The 21447-nt window shown below is 36.8% G+C and overlaps 1 protein-coding gene and 1 long non-coding RNA gene across 2 annotated transcripts; both read right to left on the minus strand.

Annotated features, from left to right (window-relative positions):
- Positions 1-4568: 4568 nt before the first annotated feature.
- On the minus strand, positions 4569-5459 carry LOC149247993 (uncharacterized). The gene is made up of 3 exons (XR_016266643.1): positions 5212-5459; positions 4899-5107; positions 4569-4642 (listed from the first exon to the last, which is right to left on the minus strand). It is a non-coding gene; the product is annotated as an uncharacterized LOC149247993 (long non-coding RNA).
- A 5177-nt stretch (positions 5460-10636) lies between these two features.
- On the minus strand, positions 10637-20989 carry LOC149247994 (putative ABC transporter C family member 15). Its single transcript, XM_089446800.1, is given in 17 exon segments — positions 10637-11080; positions 11183-11422; positions 11748-11811; positions 11956-12261; positions 12354-12568; positions 12679-12793; positions 12796-12960; positions 13238-13402; positions 13506-13856; positions 14985-15335; positions 15481-15567; positions 15758-17358; positions 17361-17508; positions 19093-19323; positions 19414-19439; positions 19696-20433; positions 20542-20989. Coding segments are annotated over 17 exon segments (5343 nt in total). The 3' UTR covers positions 10637-10988.
- Between the last annotated feature and the right edge of the window lie 458 nt (positions 20990-21447).

The raw sequence follows: 21447 nt of genomic DNA on the forward strand, positions 1-21447 counted from the left end.
CCTCGGAACTGGAATCGGAACAGGAAACCCGACACTGTACCGACCTGATCCCTGGCCCCTCATGCACACACCCCACTGCTCACTCACCCATCAACTCAAAAAACAAAACAAAGGCTGCAGGCCAAAAAGTCAAGGGCGAAAACCAAATAGAAGAAGGTGTAAAGCCAGATAGAATGAGGGAAAGCAACGCAAGCAAGAGCTGAAGCAGTGAGAAAAAGGCCAGCAGGAAAGGATGGGGAAATAGGAAAAACCAAAGCTGAGGTTGCAACCATCCTGAAGTGATAGAGAAGTCCGAAGTGGCCAATAAAACACCCAGAACGAAGAGTAAGGAGACTATAGTCCTTCCTACTTATTCGAGCAAGTTAACTCTCGATTTGATGAGAGCGGCTCGTAGCTTGCCCCTTGACGGATGAAGGCTAGCAGCCAAAGGGATATGGGAATCTGGTGTTAAGGACTTTCCTCTGTCGGGTAAGGAGGAAACCAGGGGTACATATATCATTCTCTCGGGCATGGAAACCAGGGGTGTCCATATATCTTTTGGGTATGTCTGTATGGCTATGACTCTTGGCAAGGACTGTAAATGACCTTCTAGCTATGACTGCTATGTACAATGACTGGCTCTGACCAGTAGAGCTTCTATAAATGAGCCTGGCAATGACTGTTGGCTTCTTCTCTGACTGGCAATGATGACTGGTGGTAATGGGCTCTGAATGGATATGATCCTAAACGGGTGCATTGTATGTAACAATGTTCATAGCATCAAGTTGAGGTAGGAACTAATGTTCCGTATCAGTAAGCCCCTTTCCTAGGGTATGGATAAGTTATCCTTTGGGTTATTGATGTGGGCCTTCTCTGTTCTCGCTTATGAAGGGTTCAATGGTGAAGCCAGTAACCTGTGTCGAGTTCTTCCTTCATCTCTATGGATAGCAAGATCTCTACCTTCGGCAAGCAGCAAGCAAGTGTGATAGACCCTATACTTATTTTTAACTCAAAGCCAACCAGAGCCAGAGAAAAGTAATAGACCATAGTACCATAATACTACTTTCTTATCCTCAAACTTCAATATATTCCTGGGAATAAAAGTGCCTTATCTTCCCGAACTCTAACTAATTTTCACCCGGTAAAGGACCTTACTTTCGCAGAGCTCTTTGAGGGGAAGAAATCAAGTCAGTCCAGAATATCGTATACAAAGAGATATCTCATTATATATGTAATTATGCTTTCCTTCTTTCCTCAAGTCAAGATCGGCCGGATTCGAACCGGTCTGGCTGAAGCTCCCTACTTCCCAGATCGAGCTAGACCGAAATTTTAAACCACAAATCAGCAGGCATGTCTGAACATGTACCTTACTGAAACTTAGTGGCCATGTTGATGTAGCCAAATATTCCGAAATAAAATTGCTAAGGTTAAGTAGAAAGAAAAGAGTTTGATGAGAGAATATTCTGTTTGTCTGCGACTCATAAGTCTGAGTCTGGAAAATGATGAATCTTGAAGCTATGTTTCATTGCATCATTAAGATTCAGTAATTGATGAGAGGCAATAAATTGCATTATTAAGATTCAGTAATTGATGAGAGGAAATGACCCTAGAGGAGCAGTAAGACTGAGTGTGAAACGGGTAATCTGCAACAAGAAGAACCAAACTCCCACTCACCCTGTTACAATAATTCTCATAAACCCAATTATAATTTACATAATATATCTTATTTAAGGATAGCCCACATGAAATGTGGGGAACTAAAATTAAAATTAACCAGAATCGTGGGTTTGTTTTTTGAATTTTAAGATTATATAAACACCATCATGACGTAAGTCCCTTTTGAATTTATGCTTCATTATGATTACCATTTACACACTAATCTAATCCTCGTAACTATTTCTTTAATTATATGGTAAAAAATTTAGTTTTTCTATTTTTTACCCAAACATTGCTCCATAGCGATAGTGTTCAATCCTTCTTTTGCGGAAATGCTCACTCATTGCCCTTTATTTTCTCTATATTATCGCAGCGACATTGGGAGGAAAAAAATAAAAATAAAATAAACGAAACAAACGCACAATAAAAATAATTAAGAATAAATTAATAATAATAAAAAATAAATTAATTACAAATTATAATCGTTATTGATTTAAAGAAATGAAATCATAATAACACACAAATAAGGAAGGAGCTAAATTGTAGCTGTATACTTTGTAGAATATTATTCCGCCCTGGGAAAACAGTGTTATGAAAGTTCTCTATATAATTGAAAAGAAAGCTAGAAACAGGACATCATTAAACCAAAAAGTTGAGAAATAATTAAGGTTACTAAAACTTAAAAATAGACATGCCAATTGCTACTGATATAAGGAAATCAAATTTCTTTCATCTCATCCATCCTATCAGAAGGAGAATGGACATTTTGTCGGCCAATTTGCTTTATCTATCGAACAGGTCCGCTTTAGGAACTTCCTATGTTTCCTAGCTCTCGGACACAGATACCACACAAATACATAATAACAATAATGATAGCTTTTGCCTCTTACGGGCTAAAAACAATATTGTGAATTTTTTTTTTTAATTATGAAAAATAGATCCTTAGGCAAATGCCACCTGGTCAAATGAATCAAAGGCTGATGGATCAACTAAATAAACAACAAAATCGACTTGCACCGAAATCTCCCTTTAACGCGTGCCCCTAACCCTGCCCCTTAAACCACTTATGTGTGCTCGGGTGTTTCTCGTGGTGTTGCTTGGGGTGCCCCTGACCTTGCCCCTTAAACCACTGATGTGTGTTCGTTTCTCGTCGTGTTGCTTAAGGTTCTGAATAAAAAGGTTATGCTGATTCTATTGCTTAGTTTTATTATTCTAGATTTACTTTTAATCATTGACATAAATTAAATTTTAATATATAATTATTTAAATAATATTTAATTTTATAATTTTATTTTTAAAATATTAATAATATATATTTTTATTATTTTATTTGTTTGAGTTTTTTAGGGTATTATTTTATTTATGTTTATATAAAATAATTATTTTTTATATTTTTAAAATATTTTATAAATATATAAAATTATTTAGCGTAAATTTTATATTTATAATCGTTTTATTAATTTTGGCATATACTTATTTTAATTTCAATATCTCAATTTTATTTATAATATGTGTGAAAATAAAAATAAATAACTACTTTTTATAAATCATTTAAGACAAATTTAATTAACCTATTAAACTTATCTAATTATTAATTTATTTAGTAACTAAATTATAATCTCAGAATTGAGATTTCTATGATTCATGATTAAATCAAAATTCTTCCCGATAAATCACATCGCTACTTTAGCATTAACAAACCCCACTGAGTTTAATCGTCTGGAGAGATCGACGCGTTTCTCCACATCAGCTAAAACGGATTATTAATATTTTATTATATTGATACACCTACTTCACCAGGAAGGGGACAGAGATTCCAACCAACCGGAGAACAAATGGGTTACATTCCAACAAGAAGTTCATTAAGGAAGTGAGGTTCGGATGCCCTTTCAATTCAATTCAAATAGTGTTGGATCCCTTTTTTTGGGATGGGGTATACAACATTATCTAGCAACTGAGATAATGTAATGCGGACAGATGAGGATAACTGACAGGCTTGCAGAATTAATTAATATGGGCAGCAAATATTAATTAGATAAACGAACACATCGTACCGCACCCGTACCATCACGTATGTCCGTCCACCGTACACGTCCGCTGAAACGAATAAGCAGAATGGAGAGTGATTTCGACCAATCGAGTGTGGTTTTTCTAGAGATATAAAGGTCTGAAGTTCAATTCCTGATGCCATGGCTCCTCCGATGGAGAGGTAATACTGTTCTAGATTTGCATAAAAAAAACGTAGACAATGGGTTTTTAGAGCTCAAGGTCTCAAGTTCAATTCCCGACGCCATGGCTACTCCGATGGAGGGATAATACCATTCTAGAATTGCATTAAAGATTGAAGACAATGGCAGTGCCGCCATGTCTGAGGTAGCCAAGGATTCGGAAATAAAATTGAGAAGGTTAGGTAGAAAAACGCAGTAGAAATAAAGGAAAATTGTAAACATCATACCAATGCTCTGCTCTAATTTATTCATAGATTGAAAATCTTCTACGTTTGAGTCTTCTACATTCTATGTTCTGGCTTTACGCTTTAGTTTTCTCTTTCAGATTCCATAGTTTAAGAGAGGAAATGACTTCTGGGGGAGTCTGACTAAGTGTGAAAGTATAACTCTCGCAAACCCTGCTCCCGTCCCGTCTTACATATAATGTTCGTAAACCCAGTTCCAATTCACGTGAATCAACTAGAATTTGACGATTGTAAAAACACCCAAAATGGAACACACCGAAATGTTTGTTTGCTCGGAGTCTTGAGATTATGTTTCATGATAATTGATTTTGGACACTAACCTAATTATCAACCCAACTTAGCAACAAAGTCAGAATAGCTTCTGTATTTTTAATTATAAATTTTTTAATCTACAAAACAAATTTATACCATAAATGTTATGAACTGTAACAATACAAGCAAGAAGAAGGAACTGCAGGTTACCTTAGGGATATTGCTCCATAGCCGTGACGCTCACTCTGCCGGTTGCACGGTCTCTGTATGTTAGCAAATAATCTGATAGCAAAAAGAAATAAACCAATAAAGCACCATCATAAAATAAATAAACAAGAAAACACACTTAACCTAGAAACTCTGCAAATAATTAGGTATGGCAACTGCTATTGATATTAAGAAATCAAATCAAATTTAAAATAAATAAACAAGAAAACACCCTTAACCTAGAAACTCTGCAAATAATTGGGTATCGCAGCTGCTATTGATATTAAGAAATCAAATTAAATTTCAACAAATAGACCCAAATCACCCTCACCCCTTCCATCCAACCAGAAGAGGAATGTAGATTGTCTGGGCCTGTTCAGTTCAGCGATCGAACAACCCAAAAGTAACTCTGTCTCGGGATCTTCTCCTCTCTGCTCTTCTGCAAAAACTTTTTCCTCTCTGCTCTGGCTGTCTCTGGCTCTCACTCACAAACGTTGATTTCTCTCACACACATGCTTAAGCACCATTAACCCAGAAAGTCTGCAAGGCTATTAAAACACATTAAAACAAAACTGAAAAACGAGAGAACTTTTGATGTTGAGAAATCAAATCAAATTAAACCAATAGAGCCAGATCTCCCTCACCTCACCTCATCCATCCAACCAGAAGAGAAATGGAGATTGCCTTGGCCAGTTTGGTTCAGCGATCGAACGGTAGACCTAGAAATGTCACTTACTTCATCTGCCATATGCCTTCTCTTATAGGGACTTTTTCCCTTACCCTTCCCTTATTGCCTTCACCCAACGTAGTTATGCCCAACCACACTCCCTTACCTTATGCCAGGATGGACAGGAAGGATTAGACGGGTGAGTACGTCGGGTCCAGCTGCCTACCATTATAATTCGAGTCCTTATGCGAGCAAGTGTTTCGCCGTCGTATTCTTTCAAACATTGAAGCATAAGCCGCGTGAGGGCGCCTCCCTTCTTCCCTTCTCTTCCGGTTCTTATTCTTGGGCAATCTACCCACCAAACGTGGTGCCAGTTCAACCCAAACCTGAGTATCAAACTTAGCGGACTTCTTTGATTTAGCTCCGGCTAAACACAGCTCCGTAGAGCTAGAGCCTATTGCTATGGACTTTTCTTCCGCCTATAGTGGTCCTAAGAACCCGCTTACACTTATACCTCGGGTCGCTTAGCCTCTGTTTCACGCTTAGCGAATGTCTTGGCCAGTTTGGTTCAGCGATGGAACGGCCGAGAAATACGTCGGCCTAGGATCTTTCCATCTCTTCTCTTACTGAAGAACTTTTTCCTCTTTGCTCTGCGCTCTCTCTGGGTTTCACTCACAGGCGTTTATTTCACACACAATCCACGGATAACCCCAACAATAACGATGCCGTACAACACAAAAACACAGGCATACCCACACACAGAAAAAGGAAGCAACATGCATATACCCACCCAAAAAATAAAGGAAAATGGTCGATGCTTCTATCCAAGCGGTGCCACTTGTGCCCGCCTCCCACCTTTCATCCTGCGTCTTCTGTCCAGATTTCATCCACCTCCCACTCCATTGTTAACCAAAACTACATACACTCCATTGCTCACCAAAAATATATATACTAGCATTTGCACCAGATGTTGCAAAGGAAACGCCGTAAGGCATAAATTGAAGAACCACTTAGTAGACATATCTATCAACATTAGGGTTATATACAATGATCAAGAAATTTCTCATATACAAACAACACCTTCCACAACAACCTTTTGTCACATCCACATTTTAAAAAATGCCTTGGAACGTGATTGGAATCTCCCATATTGCCTTTTTCATTATGCAAATAAATCTTCCACGGACAAAAATTTACAGCTAATTTGTTATAATCGGGATTATGTTTTATTTATTTCCTTCACAATCTATCACTTTTAAATTTTAAACATGGTTCTCTGGTTTTAGGTCGCAAATTATGTGATAAAAATGTGCTCATCATTTTCACTATACCTATATTTTTTTCCATTTGTAAGTATTTAACACTGGCAAGCAATTGAATTTGCACAGTTCAATCAAATTTGACATCATTAAGGAAACTCTGTTTTTTACTGTCTAACAGCATTGATACATACATGGCCAACAATTAGGTTACAGAAAGTATTCCCAACAATTATCTTATTGTTGCACAGTTCAATCAAATTTGACATCATTAAGGAATCTACCCGAGTATGAAGAGAAAGCAAGAAAACAAGGGGGGCCAAAAGGATCTGGAATGTATGGATAAGATCAATATCTCTTTAATTAGTTTTCGGGTTGTAGTTTCAAGTTATCCTTATTAGTGTTTGGTAAGATTGACTCATTTTCACTCATTGTGTGTATCAGATCAATTGGTGGGCTTGTTACTAAAACAACAGTTGAAGTTGTCATAACTGAGCATGCCATTGCACCTCCTATCGCAAATTCAGGGAAGGGTGTTGCTCAAATTTCCCTGTTAGGATTATTGACAAGAGAGAATGTTCAATGGTGGCAGACATTGTGAGTTCTAAATATGTGCACAGGCCACTTGGTTGTCCATTTGTTCAAACCATCTTCTTGGTTTCTGATTTGATTTGGCCAATCCTTTATTGTATCTGCATCGTCTCAGAGCTCTTCTCATGAGTATATTCATCAACAAGATCTTATTTACCTTCTACAAATATCAGGTGAAAAAGTTAACTTACTTGAAGTGAGACCACAATCATATGAAGTGATTGAATATTTGGTACTCCAGAGCAAACCCATTCAGCTCAGGGTCTGCTTCATGCATTTATTATAAATAACCAGTCATCGCGTGGTTCATATTCTGGATAAGTACTTGTATGGTAAGCTTTTTATATGTATAATTTTATGTAGTTAGCTGCTGCAAGAAATTTGAAACTGGTTTGGTAGCTTATATTTGAATTAGTTACTCTTATTTGGTGGTGGTTTTGAACATAAAATAAACAGCACTCTGTTCCTCATGTAAGAGGGTACTTATTTAGAATGTCGAATGTAACATATGCAATCTACATGTATGCCCTAACAACAATGTGCATGCACTATTTAGTACGACATGGATCCTAGCCCTTAGTAATGAATGGAGCAAGGACTACTATGCAACTCTTGGACATTGGCATTTATGCTGTGAATTTTCTTTTCTCAAGAGTTCATAAATGAAATGTTTTGACATTTTCATGTTCAGAGTTATCCTTTCCTTTTTTAGTTCAAATGATATCCAATTTTTTAGCAAAATTTTGCTCTGTCCTAATTTGGAAATAAAAAGTTCATATTCTGATTATTCTTTTGTTATCATTCACAGGATTTTGTTTCAGATGATTTAATCTTCTGTGGGGTTTTTTGATGGCCATGGTCCTTATGGTCATCTTGTTGTTCGCAGGGTCAAAGGTTCATTACCAGTGTAGCTGCATTCTTTTTGGCAATCTTTCAAGGATAAAGCAAACAACATCAATGCTACTGATACATACAATAATAAAAAGAAGGCCAAAAATGCCCAAAATGACTTAGGTGGTGATGGCCAAGTCAGTTCAACAAAGGAATCCAATCTTTTTTCTACCTAGAAAGACACCTACCTGAAAGGAATCCAGTCTTTTTTCTTTTGCAGATACGTATCACCTACATTTTGACCTTGAGGAAGTTTCTTATTCACACAAATTCAGGGTTATTTCTGTGTGGTTAACCTACACTATTTTGAGGGTAATTGAATGATGTTTGGAGCACAATATGTGGATTGATTTTGAATTCAACATTCTGTCTGCACAAGTGTGTCCTTCGATCTTGTACTTCAAACCCCTTAAGTTGTTCTACGTAGACTTCCTCTTTAAGCAAGCCATGTAAGAAGTCAATCCTAACCTCCATTTGGTGTAGGATCCATCCTTGAGAGACAACGAGAGAAATAATATATCGGATAGCTCATATTGAACAATAATACTCATAGCAACTAAGTACCCTTGATACCTATTTGGCTTCTTACTTTCACAGAATTTCCCTCTTGGAGCGATATGTCTTTCAGCATCTTCGAGAGTATTTTTGAGCTAGAAAGATATTTTCCTTGAGGTATAGGTATCACTAGGTGGTGGATCAATGGGATCCATTGGGCCTTCAACATCAGGCATAGGTTCATCTGAAGGAGGTTCATCCTATTTTTCCACAACATCATCATTATTGTCCTTCCTTGGAGTGGGGAGATCTTGGGTCTTCCCAAGGGCAATATCTTCATCGAAGGTGACATCATGGCTAACTTCCACATCTCTTTGTCCAAGCACATAGATTCTATATGCCTTTGAATTCTCACTATAGCCCACAAATATACCTTTCTTCCCAGATGCTTCCAACTTGTTTCTTTTCTCTTTATACACATGAAAATACACAAGACATCCATATATTCTAAAATGAGAAACATCAGGTTTCTTACCAGTGAAAACTTCTTCAGGTGTCTTAAAATCCAGTTCTTGACTTGTGCCACACGTGTGAGAGAAAAGAGAGCCCAATAGTTGTACAAACCAATGGGAGTAGGAGAGAGAAGAATACGAGTGTTGATGATGATGCCAAATGAGTTGAGAGGTCACGGGTGAAGAGTCATGTCCATTGGGCTTCATGAGCCTCCATGATGATGTGGCCAACCTGAACAATTTGCACATGTGTGGGCATAAATTCAAAATCTCACACTTCTGCTTGTCCAAATGCGATGATTTTTATATCAATTTTGGTCTCTCTCATAAAGTGAAATTTAATGCAATCATCATCTCCATCAAATGAATTGTCCCAAGGTGGAATTTGGCCCTAGTTGCCAATTTTAACACTTTCGATCTTTCAATGGTCTTAAGTTCCAAATTTCACTCCACTAAAACCTAAACCCTTAGTAATGATGAGAAAGTTTTAAATGGGGGAGAAAGCATAGTATGAATTCTATAGAAAGTTTGGAATGATCCCTCATTACATTTTAATTGGCATGGAAAGAACATTAAACTAAGGAGATAACTCCCTATACTTTCATACAAAGGAGATAACTCCCTGTACTTTCATGGAATTGTTTTCAAAGTTTCAATTTTAATTTGAGAGCCACTCTTATAATCAATCACGTGCATTCTAAACTTTTCTTTTAAACAAGACACAACTTTTCATTTAAACAAGACAATTTATACTTTTCATTTAAAAAAGACACTTTATACTTTTGTGAGTCAGTGTTGAACTTTTATCATAGTGAATTTAAAACATTTAATGGAGTATGAAACTTTTTAAAAGAACATATTTAATTTTTGTGCCAAAAAAAATGTGTGCAAGTTCCTCCCATAGCTAAAGTGAAGTTTTAACTCTGATAAAAATGAAAATTTACCTCAACTAGGTGAATTAGAAGATTTTTTGAAGTTGATGTAGAATATCTTTTTTATATTGAAAATTTTAAATTAAAAAAAAAAAAAAAAAAAACAAACAAACAAACAAAACAAAACAAAACTTGTTAAACTGAATATTAGTTAAAACAACCACTCAAACCAATATTTTCATCATTATTCAAAAGAAAAGATTACAAATATATATATATATATATATATATATATATTGAAAAAATAATTAAATAAAAAATAAATTGCTTTTAAAGAACAAAAAGCCTATGTCTATTTTGTACATCTCTCATTTTTTCTTATATTTTTTTCCCTCTTTTGGGCATATTTGATGGTTAGATAGTAGAATTCTCAAATTCTTACTCATTGAAATATTAGGTAACTTTAAAAGTTTATAACTGCAAAATATTGTGAATAAAATTGAGTTGGTTCATTGCATGAAGGAAAAAAAACACATTAACAATTAGCCATCACTTATTATTAAGACCTGTAAATAACAAGACCTATGAACCTTGACAAGTATATCATAGCTTGTTTGGTAGAAATGAGAATAAAATGTTGATGTGAATTGGCATAGTATTACTACATATAGAGGTCAGAACTAAAATAGAAACAAAAAAATGCAGATGTGAAACTCAAAATAATAGAATCAAAGCAGGAAAAAAAAAGACAAATTAGTTAGAGGCACCTTACATCCAACTACACTGCCTGTACAAATCCAAGTTGTCTGGAGTTCTCCAATATTACCTTGATTACCTTGTTGAAGTGATAAAAGTTACACAGGAAAAAGGGTAAACTCCATTTGTATATAACAAGTGAAAAATCATAACTGTCAAAGTCAGTGAAAGTCACTGATAGGAGTTATTGAACTCTTCTTAAGGACTTAAATATAGAATATTATCAGAAAATAATGAGCTTACATGGTAGCTCATAGTCTACTATATTGTATCTCTATATTGTACATTTATCCAGCTTGAGTTTTAGGGAAATGAAGATTTTTCTCCATTCTATTGTAAACCCAATATGACCAATGTCCAAAGCTCTAGTTAAGATATCTATTGGATGGAGTACTCTGAAACAAGTTTTGCAAATGCAGAAAATTTGTTGCTGAGTAGTTTGGATGGAGTGTCATACTCAGCAATTTGTCCTGATTCAAAACAAATACAAAGTAAGTAAAAAATGAAATGTGTCCAAAAAAATAGTAACTGTAACAAAACACTAGAAAATAAACAACTAAAAAATGTTATACCATCCTTTAATAGGAGAACCATATCACTCTCAATAACAGATGGAATCTGATGTGCTATAGTAATGACTGTGCAGGTAGAAAATTGGTGGCGAATTATTTGATGAATAAACCCATCAGTTGCAGTGTCAACTGAGGCAGTTGCCTCGGCAAGGACCAGTATCTGACTTTGTTTTAGTAGTGCCCGTCCCAAACAGACAAGCTAGCATTGACCCACACTCTAGTTTCCTCCATTCTCAGACACTGTACAACACAGACAAGCTGGCATTGACCCACACTCTAGTTTCCTCCATTCTCAGACACTGTACAAGACAGACAAGCTGGCATTGACCCACACTCCAGTTTCCTCCATTCTCAGACACTGTACAAGAGATCATTCCATTAAATTCGATTCTCAATTTTCATTCTAAAAAAAAGGGGTCCTACAGACCAGGTAGGTCTCAAGGACACCAAAAAATAAACAAAACATGAGCACTAAGATGGAAAGCAAATAGCAGAAATAGCTACTGTAAAAGGTTTTATTTTTCTCCTTCAGGACTTCCATTGAATGTGATAAAGGCACATAGACCTGAGGAATCAAGTTTCTTTTCTTTTGCTCGTACAATCTCACCAAGTTGGCACTTGTCCAAAGCCTGAAAGGACAAGCAAAATTGAAGTAGATTCATAAACAATAAACTTATAGCAAGATCCACAGGGAAATATCTATATTCTTCAAGGCAAGAATAATTGGCGCTAAAATTGATGCTAATGCTTATAGAATATGAAGCAGAACTAACCTCCCAAATCTCATCATCCAAGCAATCTTCGAGAGGATCCAAATTATTTCTTATAGTGCCTTCAAACATTGTTGGTTCTTGGGGAATAATGCTTAATTTGGATCTTAGGTCATGGAGGCCTATGGATGAGATGTCGACTCCATCAATGACAATTCTGCCCGTTGTTGGTTCCACAATGCGAAAAATGGATTGAATAAGAGTAGATTTTCCACTTCCTGTCCGCCCCACAACTCCCACCTTCGTGCCTCCAGGGAAAGTGCTTGTAAGGCCTTTCAAGACAAGCAGAAGATGTGGTCCATAACGCACCTGATTGTATGGATCAAATTTATAGATGAACTGACATGCAAATTACTAGCATTGAATGCGTGAAAAAGAGTCTATTTGTATTGAGTTCTGACCTGCAAATCAGTTAGATCTATCGTTCCTCTAGATGGCCAGTTGGAGTTTGGTCTACAATTCTCTATAATCACTGGTGACTCACTGGGAATTCGTGAATACTGCATTATTCTCTCCGCTGACAACATGTTGGTCTTCACATAACAAAGGCACCATATTATCCAGGCTTGTACCATGTTCAGACTTAGACTATATGTTACTGCCAACCCTGCAGTGCCTGTTAAGGTGCCATTTCGTTTACTTTCATATTTCATTATAAAGAATATGTCTAGTCTGCTGAGATCAGTTTAGGAAAAATAATTGTAAGCCAAGATAGTGCTTCTGTACCTACTTGGGCTAATAACACCAAAAATAATGCAAACACAAGATTTGACAGAAAATCCATCCGAATGCCAAGCCACTCATTGGCTCCAACATTGTGGAGACTAGGTCTCATATATATATATATATATCAATCAACTCGAGATTTCGTTCCATGAATCAAAATTCCTGGTCAAAACTTCTAATGGTGGCTGCTCCAGAGATTGATTCTCCAAAATGTTGTACGATTGGAGCTCTACAAACTGATGCCAGCCGAGCCAGTTCCCTAGCTGATGTTATGTAGTATTGCTGCATGCAAGGAAGGTCAGAGGAGTTACAAGAATTCTCTTATTACTATAAAAACCCAAAAGCATGGAAACAAAGAAATACAGATAAACTGTTGTCATGATAGAATCCTGATGGAACTTAATCTATTTGATAACATCCTTTTCAATCAGATTATGGGATCTACCTACAACAAACATTGAAGTAGAAATCAAACTCTCTTATCGCCAATTTATGTTCCTCTGAGAAAATTAAAATTTGCAAGCTCGTATTTATTATTATTGAGAAATACAGAGAATACTTGATACCATATACAACTTGCACCCACTGGTATAAACACAATGAAGACCTGCCAAGCAATATGAGACATGACTGCAATGATCCCCAAAAGTTGTATAAATGCAAAAGCCAATTCTCCTAGTTGAGAAGGAATCAATGTGTCCACTGCACTCTGATCAGTTGATGCCTGCCAAGAAACAGAGAGCTTGTTACTGATCCACTAGAATCAAATGATTTCCTCCTCTCTCAGGAAAGGTATTAGCCTATTAAAACAATAAATGTCAACTGACCCGATTCAGTATTCGCCCAGATGGAGTTGCATCAAAGAAGGACATTGGTGCACAAAATATACACCTGTGCAGAGTGCTAAAAAGCTGATTAGCAGTTTTAAGTCCAACCAATGAAAGAAGCATAGACCTCACAAGAACGCACAAGGAGCTGCTTAATGGCAAAGCAACATAAACCAGAATGAAAAGGGACTTTCTCATAGGGGAACTCTCATTTTCTTTTGTAGAGGCTTCCGATGTCATCCAGAGGTTACTACATATTTGAAGTAGCTGACTTATTATTTGGGCCAGTAGTATTAGAGGTATCAAAGTACCATTGTATGCAGCAGTAATGTAAGACCAGTGTACCGACCAGTGTTGTTAAAATCGCGATAAAATCGCGATTTTATCGGAAAATCGCGATTTTTTCATCTTGCCGATCAAATCGCGATTTTTATACGAAAAAATCGCCTACTTTTTTTTTGCCGATTTTTACTGAAAAAATCGCGCTTTTTTCAAAAAATCGCAATTTTTTCGAAAAAAGCGCGATTTTTAACGAAAAAATCGTGGGGGATCAGGACAGCATAGTTTTATAACTTTTTTTGGGTTTTTTCATGCAATGTTTTTTGAAAGAAACAAATAATTTTTGAGTGGGGTAGCTTAATGATCAAGTCTAGGCCCTAGTATGGATATGCTATTCATGGTAATGTTAAATTCTTAAAGTAAAAGTGACATTCTCCTTAATCTTCATTTTCATCCTTTTACTTAAATTTTTAACATTACCATGAAATGACTCAGGATGTTTGAGAGTGGTTCCAGCCTCATTGGATTTCATATGGAGAAAGTAGAATTTTAGATTTCATTTAAAATCCAGCAGACTTATCAGTTTTTCAGGATTTCAGGATTGGGAGATTGTAATGTTTCCAGGTGACACCACCTGCCCGGGCTACCCCTGCCACCAGTAGAGGACGTGGTCTACCTCCTATAGCTCCTACTTCTAGTTCTTCAACGTCTAGATCACATCAGACTCCACTGCCATTTCCACCTGCACGGGCACCAGCATCTACATCTAGAGGGAAAGGGAAAGCTGTGGCATTTTCTCGCAAGAGGGGCAGAGGAAATCAATAGGATTAGACTTTCATTTTATTGTATATGACATTATGACATGATGAGATACATTATCATATTTTTTGTTGATATTTTGAGGCTGAGTTGGGACTTACTATTCAGGACATGATTCAATGTTATGTGTGATTTTAGCGCTAGAAATGATATTAAACATCTTATATATTAGTTTTTTTATCATATTTATGTGTCAATGTATTTATTTTATGTTGTAGATGGTTTAGATATTAAAAAAATTGAAAAAAAATGAATATTTTTGTGCCAAACGATTTTTTCCCGCTTTTTTCCGATTTTTTCCCGATTTTAACGATTTTTTCCGCTTTTTTCCCGGCGCCGATTAAATCCCGATCGCGATGTGTGCAACACTGGTACCGACATGCTTACCCTGCCTCTCTCTCTTTCTTATTCTTGTACAAGCTGTGAATTTTTATTCTCTTTATCCAATCTTTCTTTGTGGTTTTCTGGTTCAACCTCTTCCTCTACATCTATTGAGTTCTGAACACCGCACTGCTCCAGTGTGTCACTGGCAGTAACATTTTTCGCTACAGCTGTATTGCCAGGACATGAGATTTCAACAAATCTCTCTGATGTGTACACTTCAGATTTCTCCATAGCGGAAATAGCTTTCAAAGCTTTCTGATGTGCACCAACTAATTCCACAAAATCTATGCCTGATTGTAAGATGTCATCATATCTGCCAACCTGAGTAATTTCACCATCTCGCATTACCTGTGAAGAATATCATTTACATCAACAAAATATGGATCACTTATCTCCTCCTCTCAATAAATGATCAATAAGCCCACTGTCCCTTTACCAATTACATTGAAAGTTTTAATATCACTAGAGCAGGATGAAAGAAATTCAAACCTACCAGAATGATGTCAGCAGAGGGTAAAAACTCCACTTGATGAGTTACATAGACTAGAGTCTTTGAACCCAGAATACCAAGTATGCATTCCTATAACAAGCAAGTCCAATTTCTTAGATGTTTATGGACATGAATTTGCAGCGGCACAACCAGCAATGTATATTATCCAGACTGAACAATGAATTGCAGAGTGCTACTGTAGAGCTTCATCATTCCATCAAAACATTAAAACTAATTAATTCAGCAAACCTACAGTATGTAAAGGATAAGAGAAACATACTTGGAAAATATGTTTTCCGGTATGTGCATCCACAGCACTAAAAGGGTCATCAAAAATATAAATGTCTACATGTTGATATAAAGCACGGGCAATCTGTATTCTTTTTTTTTGTCCACCACTCAAATTTAACCCTCTTTCTCCAATGTCTGTCTCGTCCCCATAAGGAAAAAGTTCAAGCTCTTTTTTCAATGCACAAGCATCAAGTACACTATTGTATCTAATAGTATCCATCTGCTTTCCAAAGAGAATAGCGTCTTTAATTTTCCCACTTTGTATCCAAGGAGACTGAGGGACATATGCTTTGGTACCACTTAAGCTAACAGAGCCTGATATTTTTGGTATTTCACCTAATATGCAGGATAAAAGGCTTGATTTTCCTGAACCAACAGTTCCACATACTGCAACCCTCATGCCTCTCTCTAGTTGGACATCTAAACCTCTTATAGTTGGACTAGAGGAATCGGGATTCCAAGAAAATATCCCTCCTTGGATTTGAATCGCGAAGTCTGTTGACTCCTTTGATACCTTTTCTACCCCATCGTGTTGCAGCTCTTCCTCCTGCAGAAAGGCCACAATGCGATCTATTGACACTTTAGTTTGAGCAATCTGAGGGAGAAAGGCCACAATGCGATCTATTGACACTTTAGTTTGAGCAATCTGAGGGATTAAGCCAGGAAGCATGCCCATAGCTCCCTGAAGTGTCCCATAGGTTGCGAGTGCAGAAATAATTCTCCCTGCTGTCAAAGGCACTCCTATAAGCATACACGTACCAAAAGTTGCAACAATGATAAATATTGGTCCAACAGAGGAAACAGATGTTGTGATAGCTGATGCGTAAACATATTTTTGTAGCCAACTATATTCTGCCTGCCTCAAAATTTCTAGTTTCCAAAGAAATCTTGTCTCCCAAGCCTGCAATTTTAAGATCCTCATAATTTTTAATGTCTCCGATGTGGCCTTCATCCTTTTGTCTTTTTGTTCCATTATTCTCTCCTGAAATTTTGCTTGCAATTTTGCAAGTGGGAAATTTGGCAACATAACTGCAAATGAGGCTGCCAACCCTGAAAATGCTGCCAAGCCCAACGTCTGATATAGAATAATGAAGGCCAGAACAAATTGAAGAGGGAAAATCCAAATACTATGCATATAGTAACAGAAACATGAAACATTTTGAACATCTACACTCGTGTAGTTGATAATCTCTCCGCTTGTATGCTTCTGTCTTGACTCACTGGAAAGCAACAAGCCCTTCCTGTATATAATAGCTGTCAATGCTGCTGTAACCCGTAAAGTTAACTGATGTTGTTTGAAAAACCCTTGTCGCTGTGACAAAGACTCTAATACCTTTGCCACAAAAAAAGCACAAGCTAGCACATAGCCTTGACTTTCAAACTGTTTCATTCCACCTAGAAACTGAACCAAGGCATTTATAAAACATGGACCTACATATGATGCACAAGTCTCCAGTGCTGCTAAGAATGCAGTCAAAAGTACTTCCTTCCGAAAAGATAGGAGTAAGGCTTTTGCTAATAAGCCTGTATCACCTTTGGCCTCTAGCTGAGCTCTGAATTTAGGGTATAATTGGCCTGTCCTGTCCGCCTCTGCAAAGGGCTTTTATGACCAACAGCAAGCAAAGGACTCATCCAAGAAAATGACAGCCGACTGAGAAGGTTGGTTGTTGCATAACTAGAGATTGCGTTAGTGTTTCCACATTTTTGGGGATTGTCTTTCAAGAGAGGTTCTAGAATGGTCTGTGAGGAGGACTCTACACCACTTCTGGCACAACAACTAGTATAACACAAAAGAATAAATTTCTTGCTTCATTCAGTGAAGAATGGTGATTCTATTGTGTGAAGATTGGTAATTTCGGGCAGCATATTCCCTTCTTCTTCTCGCAAATTTCTTTCTGTTCATTGTGTGAAGTAAATCCTCTTTCTGTTACACATTTTCATAAAAAATTAAACAAGTTACCTATTCTATGATTTCCTTACATATTTTCCTTTCGCAGCTTTCAATGCATTTGAATTTTGCTACAGTTATACCATTAACAACAACATTCCTCTTTATTTGGTAGCTAAGTTCAACGCCCTCCATTAAACTATGTTTTTGGTTTATAGATAGGAAATTTCATCTTTCCTGCATCACTGGAATATATTATTTCCAACATCTCACAGAACTAACGTTCTCCTTTTATCGATTCTCGATTTGTGTTGATTTTCTTTGTTTTATTTTTCTCTCAATCCAAGTATGTATGAAAGAAATTGATTGCTTGATTTGATTTTCCCCTTTATCGATCAACTCAATAATGTTACAAGAAATTCATTATTAAATGGGAATAATATTTTCTTATTTTATTCTGAAACAAATTTTATTAGTCCTAATTACTTATTAGTTCTAATTAATTGATTAATTAAAAACAATTATAAAATCATCTAAACAATGTTTTCATATTTTATTCTGAACATATTTTAATAGTCATAATTAATTAACTAATTACTTAAAAATAAATAACTATACAATGATCTAGTTACACTGTTTTGTTTAAAAATTTTCATAAAAATCTTGTCATTTGAGTGTGTACCTTAGATTTAAGCACAACAAATCTCATATTGAACAATTCAACTGTGTATTTGCAGCAGGGTTAACTCAGACAATTAAATTCCATATTTGTAATAATAATAATTCTTCTATATATTTTTAACATATTTGTTATGTACCTCGGTTCTTCGACTCTTCCATACAAGTTGTGATGCAAATCTAGATTGGGAAAGGATGCAAATTTCAGACATCTTTTACATGTGATTATTCTTCACTAATTATGTCTTATAGCGTTTTCTTTACAACATCTGTTAAATTGCTAGTGTAAAGTTATGATAGTTATATCAAGTTATGATAGCTATATCATAAAAAATAGTAGAAGATAGAAAAGGAAGTGGAAAGTGAGTCAAGGAAACGATAAGAAGCATGACTATCTATATGTTTAATTATTTTTACTACTGCATCCGGTCTACAGGGAAGAAAACATCTGGTCAGCCATCCGGTTGCAATCACTCTCCGCTATTTCTATTGTTCCTTTCTGTCAAAACTCCACTTGATGAGTTACATAGACTAGAGTCTTTGAACCCAGAATACCAAGTATGCATTCCTATAACAAGCAAGTCCAATTTCTTAGATGTTTATGGACATGAATTTGCAGCGACACAACCAGCAATGTATATTATCCAGACTGAACAATGAATTGCAGAGTGCTACTGTAGAGCTTCATCATTCCATCAAAACATTAAAACTAATTAATTCAGCAAACCCACAGTATGTAAAGGATAAGAGAAACATACTTGGAAAATATGTTTTCCGGTATGTGCATCCACAGCACTAAAAGGGTCATCAAAAATATAAATGTCTACATGTTGATATAAAGCACGGGCAATCTGTATTCTCTGTTTTTGTCCACCACTCAAATTTAACCCTCTTTCTCCAATGTCTGTCTCGTCCCCATAAGGAAAAAGTTCAAGCTCTTTTTTCAATGCACAAGCATCAAGTACACTATTGTATCTAATAGTATCCATCTGCTTTCCAAAGAGAATAGGGTCTTAAATTTTCCCACTTTGTATCCAAGGAGACCGAGGGACATATGCTTTGGTACCACTTAAGCTAACAGAGCCTGATATTTTTGGTATTTCACCTAATATGCAGGATAAAAGGCTTGATTTTCCTGAACCAACAGTTCCACATACTGCAACCCTCATGCCTCTCTCTAGTTGGACATCTAAACCTCTTATAGTTGGACTAGAGGAATCGGGATTCCAAGAAAATATCCCTCCTTGGATTTGAATCGCGAAGTCTGTTGACTCCTTTGATACCTTTTCTACCCCATCGTGTTGCAGCTCTTCCTCCTGCAGAAAGGCCACAATGCGATCCATTGACACTTTAGTTTGAGCAATCTGAGGGATTAAGCCAGGAAGCATGCCCATAGCTCCCTGAAGTGTCCCATAGGTTGCGAGTGCAGAAAGAATTCTCCCTGCTGTCAAAGGCACTCCTAGAAGCATACACGTACCAAAAATTGCAACAATGATAAATATTGGTCAAACAGAGGAAACAGATGTTGTGATAGCTGATGCGTAAACATATTTTTGTCAACCGTTGAATGTCGAGGACGATGAAGAAAGCCTGCAGAATGAATGATAGACTCCACCACAACTGCAATAAAAGTGGAAACTTCTGTTTACCTTCTTTTCTGAAGGAGCGATGAACATAAGCTGACATTGTAACCCAAGTCAGAGCCTGGACAATATACTCGCCCACATTTTCAAAACCTTCAGGCCTCTCCTTCAGCCACCAATACACAGGGCTCCATATCCCAAGAACGCTATAGCATATACACAGAAAAATGCAACCACCTAAAGCCAGCTTTTGCATAATCCCCAGTTTAAACTTACTCGAAAAGCTGTTAAATGGAACAGGAGGTGTAGGAAGCCGAGGTGTGCGAAATTTACACCTTGTCCAACACAGTTCAAGGATGACAGAAACAAGAAAGAGCAAATTAAGCCCAATTGCAAGTGCATGTCGAAAGAACTGCCCTCCAAAAAGAGCTCTAAGTCCCTGCCACCCAACTGTTTCACCCATTTCCAGCCAGAGGGTATTGTTATTCTTGTTTAGTGCCCCTATGACTTCCATGACTGCACACAAATAATTTACTAACAATATCAACAAAGTGCCTTATCAGTATATCTACTTCAATGATAGACTCCACCACAACTGCAATAAAAGTGGAAACTTCTGTTTACCTTCTTTTCTGAAGGAGCGATGAACATAAGCTGACATTGTAACCCAAGTCAGAGCCTGGACAATATACTCGCCCACATTTTCAAAACCTTCAGGCCTCTCCTTCAGCCACCAATACACAGGGCTCCATATCCCAAGAACGCCATAGCATATACACAGAAAAATGCAACCACCTAAAGCCAGCTTTTGCATAATCCCCAGTTTAAACTTACTCGAAAAGCTGTTAAATGAAACAGGAGGTGTAGGTGGCCGAGGTGTGCGAAATTTACACCTTGTCCAACACAGTTCAAGGATGACAGAAACAAGAAAGAGCAAATTAAGCCCAATTGCAAGTGCATGTCGAAAGAACTGCCCTCCAAAAAGAGCTCTAAGTCCCTGCCACCCAACTGTTTCACCCATTTCCAGCCAGAGGGTATTGTTATTCTTGTTTAGTGCCCCTATGGCTTCCATGACTGCAAACAAATAATTTACTAACAATATCAACAAAGTGCCTTATCAGTATATCTACTTCAGTACCCACATGAAAAAGTGCCAACAGAGCTCTTGGTTACCATTACCATTTATAAATGCACATATATATTGGGCTTCATACAACAAGGATGTTGCAGTGCAAAAACCTTCTTGTTTACTGGATTAAATAATTCTAGAAGCAGCATAAACATAACTAGCACTGAGAGATGGTGAGATTGAATAACAGGGCAATAACTGATACTTGTATACTTGACATGCCTGGGTAGTTGGCTGCATGCGCTCTCCCTCTTTCATTCTGGTGGGCAAGATGCAAACATTTAAAAGAACAGAGAAATGGGTGTATCAATTGAATGCTTTGTTAAAATATTTATTTTATTTTAATTTTTAATAATTTCTCAAGCTCATCCTACTGTCAGCTCATTGACATTGCCAGAGCT

The sequence above is a fragment of the Pinus tabuliformis genome, chromosome 7 (genome assembly GCF_031772625.1).
Source record: "Pinus tabuliformis cultivar Carrire ecotype Pingquan chromosome 7, CPIR1, whole genome shotgun sequence".
Lineage (NCBI taxonomy): Eukaryota > Viridiplantae > Streptophyta > Pinopsida > Pinales > Pinaceae > Pinus > Pinus tabuliformis.